The 11,573-nt window shown below is 40.1% G+C and overlaps 1 protein-coding gene across 1 annotated transcript; it reads left to right on the forward strand.

The window, feature by feature from the left end:
- On the forward strand, positions 1 to 11,132 carry barx2 (BARX homeobox 2). Its single transcript, XM_017420131.3, has 4 exons — positions 1 to 474; positions 4,914 to 5,229; positions 8,071 to 8,155; positions 9,588 to 11,132. The coding sequence occupies exons 1-4, from the start codon at positions 288 to 290 to the stop codon at positions 9,870 to 9,872; spliced, it is 873 nt and encodes a 290-aa protein (XP_017275620.1). The 5' UTR covers positions 1 to 287; the 3' UTR covers positions 9,873 to 11,132.
- Positions 11,133 to 11,573: the final 441 nt, after the last annotated feature.

Consider the following 11,573-nt stretch of genomic DNA (forward strand, 5'->3'; position numbering starts at 1 on the left):
GGTGTGAGCGCAGCTTCTCACCGCTCCGCGCAGCTCAAGTTGAAGGCAGCCGATCTGCGCCGCGCCGCGCCGCTTCCAGGGAGGGACGAACCCCCACACACACACCCCTCACCACACTGCTGCGCGTTTTTCCTCCCCGACGCTGAGAACGATGCCTCATCTATGAGCTCAAACATCCGTCCCACCACCGGCCGTTCCACCTGCGTCCAAGCTCTCAGACCACTCTCCCGACACACAGGAAGTTCGGGCGCACGGCACCGCACCGCACCGCACAGAGGGTCCGCGGCATGCACTGCCAGGCCCAGCTCAGGCTCTCCTCCCCCGGCCAGCTGAAGGCGGCCAGGCGGCGATACAAGACTTTTATGATCGACGAGATCCTCTCCAGGGAAACGTGTGATTATTTCGAGAAACTCTCTCTGTACTCCGTGTGTCCTTCTCTCATTGTTCGACCAAAGCCTCTTCATTCATGTTCGGGTAAGACATCTCTGATTTTAGGGTGATCAAAGACAATAAAATAATCATTATTGGAGATAGAAAGCCACTTATTTCTAAACTTTAGGGCAGTCTACAGAAGGCCGATTTGAATGCAAGAGTTTATTATTATTCTCATTGGTTTTATAATTGCAAATGGTTGACTTTATGAAACTGCACTAAACAAGCAGAAAAGGTTTAAAATGAGAAATGGTTATTTATTATTATCACCTAACATTGTCTTGAATACTGATAGGCTATCTCCACCAATTACTTGCACCATTTGCTAAAATAATTATCCTACATGTGTTCGTTTGCGTATTGATTTCAACCACAAGATTACAAACTCCACTAATGAATTTTCTATATTTTGAAACGAGCTTCATCAGGGACTCCATCCCTCCCTCCCTCTCTCTCCACGGAACCAACTGAGCGTTAAGAGAAGCATAAATCAAAGACATGCCGTGGAGTCAGTGAACGTCAGGGACGCTTAAGGGCTTTTGTTGGGCGCAAAAGATAAATGAGTGAACTGATAAGTGGTGTGGTTAGAAGTCAGCTAAGAGGCAGTAGGACAGATGAGGGAGATAAAAAAGAAGCTCCGTCCTCTAAGGAGCCCTGTAACCTTTGATCCATTCCATCTCATTTGCTTTGATTAATATGAGCAATCTGCTTCAGCCAGCGGGCCTCCAATAATGAGTGTTCCTATACTGCTGCTGGACATTTGCAGATGGGAGGATGGTATGCTGTTCAACACCAAAATGCAGCCTACGTGACTTAGAGCAGAAGGGGACGGTGTTAGGAAACGTGCAGGTCAAAGTGTTGTCTGTGAAACCACCTGACAGGTCACTGATGTACTGAAACTGGAGAAAAATGCATTACATTTTAATTCACTTGATTTCCTATTTAATGAATTTTTAAAACTTATTTCAGATAGAGCAATAGATGTTAACATTTATTAAAGTTGAGTTAAAAAAAAGAACAAGTCTCTATTGATTTGTAAATACGAATCCAAACAATTTCCACACTGCCGCACACTGAAGTAACCATTAGGATAATTGCTCTAAAGTCTGAAATGATAGCCGCTGCAACTTGACGATAACAGCCATCGGTCAGACAAAACTAGGAGAAGCCATTCCCTCATCCTTCTGATATGGATTGATTGGCGTATTGCTGCAGGGGTGCTGTCACTGGGCTTTGGCAGCCCCTCTTTCCAGATGGATAGAGTAACCCATTCTGCATATCAGAACACCCTGCGCACTGCTTATTTGTAGCTACGGGGTGTGTGAGACACTGTATATTGGCCGACATCAATGGCTTTTAATGCTTGATATAGAAGCCTGCAGCATTTCTGCTCCTGGGCCAAAGAGAGAGAGTCGAATGGCCCCTGCGTGGCCCCCAAACAGAAACAAGTTTACTTCTGCATTCTGGAAAAAAAAAAAACCTAGAAAGGATGTTATAACATTCAGCTACCAGCGGAGGCCACTAAAAGACAGTGCTGCCATTTAGTTTGGCTGCAACAAATGAAGTTTTATATTGTTTATTACTTGCAAACACCCCAACTAAATGTCCTTTTATTTATTTTTTACACATGCATTTGTTTTTTTTCTCTTTCCTAAATCAGATGTGAGAAAAATAAAACAAAACTAGACCTTTATACGCACATTAATTGTGTCAAACCGTCATGGATGTAATTCCCTGTCAGTTTCAGAAGGATCAGAGACAATGAGCCCTGACCTGGAGCTGAACAGCATAATGGCAGGTTACAATATTTCATTTGGCGGCCCGTCTCTCAGCAGGACCCAGGGCAGAGCTCTTAGTGGTGTTTTCTGGAAGAGGTGAGAGAGATTAAGATCAACTATGGTGTAATCTCGCCTGACAGCCTAATGACAAATATAGCTAAGTAGCGAGGAGCGCATGAAGCTCGCTGCGGCACTGGCAGAGGGCTTATAAGAAACCAAAGTGAGCTAAAGAGTTTTCATCTCATCTTAAAGTCTAAATCCACTGCAGACAAAAAAACCACCCATTAAGCATGAAGTTGACATGAGAGGGCCGATAACGCCCGTGTCAACACACACACACACACAAACACTCTCGCACAAAGACAAAATGTGCACACATCTTCCATCTTCAGTTAGGGATAATCTTTTGACAGCCTGTCATCTCGCTGCCGTTCCCACTCTCCCACTTTTTTTTTTCTTTAATAAAGAGATAAGCAATTAATTGGATGTAAAAGTACGTTGTGCTACATGCCGATTTCTGTATCACCTGCATGGATCTAAAATTTAAAAAAAAAGAAATGTTACCGAGCAGCATTGAGGTCACCAAGTAGTTTACTGTAAAACAAATTGCAAAACTTCACATACGCATGTCATAACTATGGTAGGTAATGAATCATTCATTTTCGATTTAATGATTAAAATGATTCTTTGAGAAGTGTTATGACAGAGAGCAGGTATGTGCAGAAAATACTTGTCTTAAAAACAAATAATGCCATGATGTTTTCAGTCGAATAAACAGCCAGTATTAGAAGTAAAACTTTAACTAACTGCTTTACTTGATCTATTATTGGCAGGTATGTCTTCTGTAATCGTTACTATAAGCACTTGTTCCAGTTCCTACATTCCAACTGTGATTATCAAGAGGATCCATGTACTTTTGCAGGAGGGAGTGGGTGGAGGGGGGCTGAGTTGCGTTCCTACAGCTACTCAAACAGTTTATTTGTAGCCTATTGACAGGACACTGGTGCTTGTCAACAGCATGTCAGAGAGCTGGCTTCACTGTCAGTGGAAAGTCACCACACGGGCTGACATTTCCCTCTTTGCTCTCCATGTTCTTTCATTCTCCTTGCACATTCCCTCTGGGGGAAGGGGTGGGGGGGACTGTCCAGAGACTCTCCTGCACCCCCCCCCCAAAAGTTCTTTGCTGACAGGACATTTCCTGCGAGTTGTGAGGACGAACCGAAGCGCGTTCTTGCTTCAACATACGGGAAAGAATTACGGCCCAATAAACGTCTGCGTAAAATTTCCCCTATAAATGAGTTCCAGTGCTAAACCAAATGATTCCTTGATAACATAAACACAGATTTGATTTAGACAGAAAGACTAACAACCTAAACGGAAAGGTAAGAACAGGAGGGCAGGAACGAACAAGGAGAGAAAAGGCAGCTTCTTGTTTGGGCTTGTTGCAAAGCAGCAGTCTAACATCGGAGGGGGGAATTAGCGATGACCTCAGTGCCTTACAATGATGTCATGATGAGCCCCAGGCAGAGAGTGTGTGTGTGTGTGTGTGTGTGTGTGTGTGCATTCGCCTGAGTATGTGTGAGCAGAGCAACTGTGCCTACCTGCATGCTGTCATTTTCATTTTCTCCTTCCTTTCTAACAGTAGAATAACTTTATATTTCTGCACATTTTATATCTGCAGCACTTGTGTTCGTGAGCTGCTAAGAAGTTTCACCTTCGTCAAGTGCAGGCAGTTCCCCTTTTTGCTACGTTTGATTTGCTACATAACATAACTAGTTCATGTCTTTCGCAGTGAGGTTCTGTGGAACAATTAGTTTTTATCCTAACTTGTTGTAGATAGCTCTTTGAACAACCTCAGTTTGGAGAAACAGTTTATTTCTGACCAGACTGAAAAGCTAACAGCTGCTCCAAGCAGGGCCAAGACCAAAGCGGATTGTTGCTGTCTTAAAACTCATATCTCAAAATTTTTATAGCAGTTTCTTCCTAGCCCATTCCTGGTTTTTATAGTTCACCGGTGTATCCAGGTTCTTTTGAGCCCATTCATTAAAATCTGCATTTTTTTCTTTGTAAATGAATCTGAGTAAATAAAGCTTTAAACGACCCTCTGAGGATTTTTCTGGCAGATAGTCTTTTTGGTTGACCCACTGTGTCTTCTCTGCCAACCTCGGGGTCTCCACCGCTTGAGCCTTGACTCCAAGTTCTACTTTTTATTGATTCTAGCATCTGCAGTTTTTGCAGGCTCACAGAAAGAGCCAAAGTATTTGTGTGTATTTGTATAGTGCTTTGTGTAGAGTTGAGGAAAATGTGAGAGATGGTAAAAGCTGTATAATCTAAATAATATTAATAATAAATAATAATAATAAACTGATATATTTTACTACAGATTACCTTGTGTCTGTGTGTGCATGTTGTGGTTTTGTGTTGGGGAAACTGTTATATTTAACAACCATTGAAAAATCATCATTCATCTAAAAGGTTTAGGAGATCAGAGTAGAACACCATCTGCGTCATCGAGATCACAGCCCTCTACATCGAGGAGGTCAAAGCCAAAACACTTTTCACAGCAGGTCAATTAAAAATGAACCTGTCTGAGAAAATATAGGCAGTCGATAATGGTCCAACCAAGGTGACTGAGGGGTTCAAAAGGCTTAGTCATACAGAAGGATATTTCATGTAAACGCATTGCTGTCTGTGCTTTTCCAGGGTCCTCGTCGCTGCGTGCCTACCCCCTCCTCTCAGTCATCACACGGCAGCCGCCCAATCTGCAGCCCCACCTGCCGCAGCCGTCCTCCCCGATCGCAGTTCACTCGCACCTGCCCCTGATCTCCTCGCAGCCCCCGCGCGGCTCTGAGCCCTCGCCCAGCCAGACGCCGCTCAGCATCAGCAGCGAGTCTGAGACGGAGCGCAGCACGCCCCGCCTGAAGAAGCCCCGCCGCAGCCGCACCATTTTCACCGAGCTGCAGCTGATGGGACTGGAGAAGAAGTTCCAGAAGCAGAAGTACTTGTCCACACCCGACAGGTCTGTTGCAGTTCAAACACACAAATGATTTCAGTGGGTTAAAGTTGCCGAAGAAGTGCACCATAAATAAATAGTTAAATAAAATTTAAAAAATCCATCCGAGATGAAATAATTAACCCATCAAATACAAACATTTAAAAGCAAAATGATAAAACTATCAGATAAGATTTTGTGCCCGCAGAAAAAAAAAAACAGCAAAAAGGAAAAAAACTTAAACTCTAACCAAAATATTTTGGTGGTGATACACAGTAATTAAATATACCTGATGCACCAGCAACCAAAGTTATATAAATGTCAATCACCAGAAACACTTTGACAACCTATGTATTATAATAAAAATAAAAAGCACATTTCAAAAGTTCAGAACACGTATGCACGCTCAAGGACATCCACTAAGCTGTAAACGCACTTATCAAGCAGCGGTTAACCTAACATCATAATTTTTTTTATTTATCCTGTGGGGAATGTCTCATTTAATGTGAATCCATCGGAGCCAGAGCATTACCTCAGTTTTTCTAGTTGAGACAGGAGTAACGTTTTTCAACTCTGAGCTCTTAAAACGGCCGAAAGGCCCCAACAAAGAAACGCTTCCTTATTCAGGAAAACGGGGACGGGGGCCAACGCAAGCAAACATGAATGTCTTACACTGATTTACTGCCAATCACTTCACTCATGTGCAGGTGGATATAAAGGAACAATCTACAATGAGATGAAGTAATCTAAATGTTAATGTGTCTGGTTTAAATCTATACCGTGGGTCATTTTTGGGACCTGTCATGAGGTTAGATTTTCCAGTTGTATTGTGGACTTCACTTTTATATTTGGCCTGCAAGCTACTTTTCCATTTTTACCTAGATGGTAGTGGATCATAAATATATAATACTTTCCTTCTTTTGCACAGCAAGAGTTTCAAACATCTTGTAAGTTTTGCTTCAGGTTTCATTTTAGTGCACATATTATCCTGTAACTTCTTATTTTCTTCTACATGAATGAAATCAAAGGGGGATAAAATGATGTATTACTATATAAATACACCAATATACATAACTGTTGATTTGGCAGTTGCGACTTTGCAGGTTTTGCAAACTGTTTGAAATGTAGTGGCATACCACTTCCACATTGAAAACCCTATTTGCATGTTTGGAGTCCACCAGATTTGTTTGTGATTCCAGTTACGTCCTACTCATGTGTTTAAAAACTCCCACAATGCATTATTAAATATATCACACCTTGGCTCGCCCGTAGCTGCTTGGAAAGGCACCATGCATCATCTTAAAGCAGAAGCCTTGAGGCAGAGTGCCATTCAGTGATCAAAACCAACCATCCGTTTGAATAGCTGAGCCAAATTGCTACGTCCTGTCAAAATATCCGATTCTGACACCATGGTGGAAATTAATTAAACACCCAGCTGGAGCAAGAAAACGGCAACAGAGAAAATCCCCTTTTAACCCCACTTCAAAGGTGCGGCGTGCTCCCTGCTCTAGTTTGTTATGATCTAAAGATAAGTTTGTGTTTTTTTGCTTCCTTCCTTCCTTCCTTTGTTTTTTGGCTTGAAGTCTCTGCAGTCCTAAATGCAAGAGTGTGTGTGTGTGTGTGTGTGTGTGTGTGTGTGTGTGGGGGGGGGTCTAACATAAACACAAAATATTCCTAAAAACACATAATCATTTATGTCATCATGTGCCTTAATGGTTTTACGAATCTTTTAAACTATAATAACTAGTATCATCTGCCTCGTAATCATCATCATCATCAATGATTTAAGGAGATTATTCAGTAAAGCACCAGATTGTCTCGTGAAAAGTGTGGGAATAGAAGAAAATGGCAGCGCTGAAGAGCCCTGCAGGGAGTGACTCAAGTACTGTTTCTGCTGTTGAAAGCATGCGGTTTCTCTCCATTGATAACTAATGAGCGTAAATAAATGGGGTTTTTCTTTTGCTGCAATTACTTTTCCATGCCTCCAGTTGTTGCTGTAGATTGGTGCTTATACGGATAGTGAAGTTTGATAGACAGCTTGATCGTCTGTTTTAGGTGTTTTGACAACATGTGAATTCACGAAACACACACACACACACCAGTTTAGAAAAATTCTTTAAATACAAAGTTAATAAATCAGCTTCCCGAATCTTAGACATTTTCCGTCGTTGCTCTGCTTTTTAGATCCTTTTCTCTGTCTCGGCTTCGACTTTCAGCCATAAAATGAAAGTCCGTCTGTCTCCCCGGGGGCTGAAAGCAACTTTCATCTGACTGTTAAAGACCTTTTGAAGAGCAGGGAAGAGGAAATCCCACTTAATAAAAATCAATAACCTTTCCTTTCCTATACACATGGATTCCTTGTTAACTTTATCTGTCCCTTCCTGCAGGTTTTGCGTTACACACCAGCCAATAGCCCAATTAGTCACGCGCCGCCACATGTGGTGGATACATTCACGACAGCCCCAATCATCCAGCTTAAAGTGTTGTGATGGGATTACTGTCTTCAGTGCAGATATTTCAAACACAGCTCCTCAGCTGTGGGCGTCAGACTCGAGATTCAGCTTAAAAAATGATGTTAGGGCAAAAAGTTTCTTGGACATTTAGATCAACTGCTTTAAATTTAACCAAAGTGCAATCAAACATGACCCAAGTAGGAAAGGGTTCCACACATGACGCTGTGTCACTTTTATATTTGTCTAACTTGACTAGAACAAGTTCAACACAGGCCTATACAGTTTAAAGAAATGCTTACAGGTCCGTACTAATAAACTCAACCAACTAAATCAAAACCAGAAAAAAAAGTATGTGAACAGTTCAATATTTAAATATGTGACTAATGTGCAGATCTTTTTGTTTGTGATCTTACAGGTTAGACTTGGCTCAGTCTCTTGGTCTCACACAGCTTCAGGTGAAGACATGGTACCAAAACAGGCGCATGAAATGGAAGAAAATGGTAAGCTTGGTATTGAACAGTAAATAACATTTTAAATATGTATTTTAACATTTATTTCCAAGACTTTATTTTGTTTGTTCACGGATTTCTCAGATGAGTCAAATTCAGTAAAGACAGGTTTAAATAACTGACTTTTCACTGAACTAAAACAGCATTTTTAAATAGCTTTTCTAGTTTGGACTACAACAGAATATTAGGGTCTCTCAGAAAAAAGAAATTGTTTAGAAATGTTTTTTTTTTCCAGTTGTGATTTTAAAGTCAAAATGTTGAAAATAAATGTAAAGAAAAAAAAAAGAAAAATCATGAAATAATATTTCAAGAAATAAATCAAAGTGACAAGAATATAGTTGTTATTTCGGGATTAATGGGGACTGAAAAAAATTATTATAATAATTTTTAAAAATTTATTAAAATTATTATAATTGACACAAAGTCCTACAATAGTCATATGTCTTGTGTATATGAACTAGTGGATTTCTTCTTCAGAACAAATTTTTTTAAGAAAAAAAACCATTCTTTCGACTTATAAATACAATGTGGTAGTAAGTATAGTACATTAAAGAGACTGTTCTAAAACCTCTGAAACCAGCAGTATGAGTTATACCACAGACCAAAAACTAATAATAACAATAACAATAACAATAATAACAACAACAGCAATAATAATAATAATAATAATAATAATAATAATAATAATAATAATAATAATAATAATAATAATGTGTAGCAGTGTAGTTTGATCTTCAATTCAATTATCCTCCTAATAGAAACCCACCCCAAACATGAAATTTACCAAGTTGCTGTAAAAGTCAGATTGGTAAATACTTTCAGGGGCAAACTTTTGAGTTGAACCATTTCAAGAAATCATTATTTATTTATCACCTGCCGGCATGAAGGGCAGGCAGTCATGTAACTGTCTCTGTGTGGGGTGTGTGTGTGTGTATAGGGGTGTGTTTGTCCGTCTGTGTGTTGCAAAATACCTTGTGAAGCAGTGGACGGACTTTTGAATGCTCGTTTCTTTCTGTTTCAGTTTTTACTCTCTTTCAGGCCAAAACACAGTTAATTTATGTCACAAGAGAGGTTTTCTTATGTGTAAAATAACGTAAGCTTCCTAACCATAACCAAATGTTGCATATATTTTTAGTGACCACAGTTGGTGACTACAATCAGAGCAACAAATAGTAGATAGCAGTATGGCCGGAAGAGATGGTGTGGCTAAGTGTGGTTTGACTGATGATGATTGCAGTGAGAGCAAACACTTTTGTAGAAGGGAACAAAAAAGGATCTGAAATCGTTAAAGATAAATGAGTGCACAAGGCAGAGCCAGCAGCCATATGTCTTCCCTTAATTACTATAATAGCAGGCATTGCCTTTGACTTGTGCTGCCATTTATTACCGGAGCAGTCCACTAAGGCTGTCTGTGTTATTCTAGGTGCTTAAAGGAGGTCACGAAGCCCCGACTAAGCCCAAGGGAAGACCCAAGAAGAACTCCATTCCGACCACGGAGGAAATAGAGGCCGAGGAGCTAAGGATGAAGATGGAAGAGGAGGAGATGAGGAGGAGGGCATCTGAGGAAGCAGCCATGGGTCAAGGAGCGGGGGCGTCTCCGCTGGAACCTGAAGATCTCAGCTCAGAAAGTCACAGTCCGAGCAGGGCAGACGAGGGACCTGAGCGGGAGCAGCCACTCCTAGTGTCAGAAACTCACTCAGCCAGCTAAGCAAGAACAAAACCAACCAAAGACTAATGCCAACCTGAAAACAAACAGTGCCTCAGGATCAGTGTACAAAAAGCTTGTTTTGGTGTTCAGAGCTGATTGCTTTAGCACGATGACTGAGATACACATCAGTGATATCCAGTCTTTACTAAGTGCAGCCTTGCATTTTCTAAGTACTGGGTAAAGTATTATACAGAATCCTAGGTTTAACACACACTGATTGTACTGGTAATCCTGTGACCTTTGGTCAGTATGACAAGTGTAAATCTGTCAAATCCAAACAGGCCAGTCAATCCTTTCTCAAAACATAGCAACATATATCGCACGTTCACTTTTTTGTGCTTTTCACCTGTGAGAGATCACACACACCTCTTAGTGCTCAAAGCTGCCAAGTATCCAGCACTGCCTTATTGTAGTGTCTCTTTGTATTTTAAACCAATTACTGCCAAAAAAAATAGCTGTAAGATCAAAAAACTACAGTGCCTTGTTGGTCTCAGAGGAAAACATTTAACATGTTGGTAAAAGAACCATCAAATACAGTATATTTTCTACAACAAAGTGCCATATTTGGAAACCAATTTTTACAGTTAAAAAAAAGAAGAAACTTCCATGTTTAGATGGTGTATAGCTGGTAGACAGCAATATGTAGACTATTTGCTTGGTAAAATTTGCATTTTTAACTTCTTTTAAAGGTAAATGTATAAATCATATATTTAACTGCTGTTTTAAATTGGATTAAGATAGTTTATATGTCTAATGTTTCCACCGTGCCTGAGCTATAATCTTTTTTTTTTTTTCCTTAAAGGAGTCAGGATGATTTTCAGTTACGAGGGCACTAAGACTCTTAAGCTGTCAATGATTCATTGAGGGGATAAATCACAGCCTGTGCCAGAAGTACACGGCAAATGTTGAACATTTAAAATCTCAAAGATGTTTTCTGCCTGCAGGCTTTGCATGAGTACCCCTATCGGTATGTCAGACCTGCATTAACATAACGCCGTCTTGGGTTGGCCCTTACTGACTTTAAACTCCTCACGTTCACTTTTCATTGTAAGGAGTCACTGTTTGTAATATGAAACAAATTTATTTTTATTTGTCTTTATTGTTTGTATAAAAAAGTGCAGTATTTTACAGATGTAAATTATGCTTGTTTGGTAAGATTCTTTGCAGATTTTTTTTTAGGTCTTCATAAAATTATTTTTGGTATATGCTAGTGTGTGTTTATGTATTTAAATGCACTTAATAAAACAGTTGTCATTAAAATTCTGCTGGGAGTTTTTGTGGTGCAAATGTGTTTGGATGTGCAGCTCAAACTTCACTCTTGATTCCCGGAATTTGTTTGCCAAATGTGTCATATTCTTCAGCGTGCACTTTCAACTTTACGTACTGTTTATGCAACCAGAAACTGGCTCTGCTCGTTTGTTTCTGGTGTGTCACTAATGAATGCAATTCAGCAACATAAATAAGTCATCTGTAGGAGTTTTTCTAAATGACTTTTAGGCTCTACTGTCATCGTGCTGAGGGAGATATAAATCAAGCAGTTACGGTAGCTCCGACAGGTTGTTCAGACACATCTATTACTAATGGAGCTCTGGAAGGTCTAAAAATGTCAAAAATTGCCATTAATCATATTCAGGAGATTCTGTTTCAGTGAAAAAAGTATTTGACATTTATTATATATATATATATATATTTTTTTTTTTT

Source organism: Kryptolebias marmoratus, linkage group LG2 (assembly GCF_001649575.2).
Source record: "Kryptolebias marmoratus isolate JLee-2015 linkage group LG2, ASM164957v2, whole genome shotgun sequence".
In the NCBI taxonomy this organism is placed as follows: Eukaryota; Metazoa; Chordata; class Actinopteri; order Cyprinodontiformes; family Rivulidae; genus Kryptolebias; species Kryptolebias marmoratus.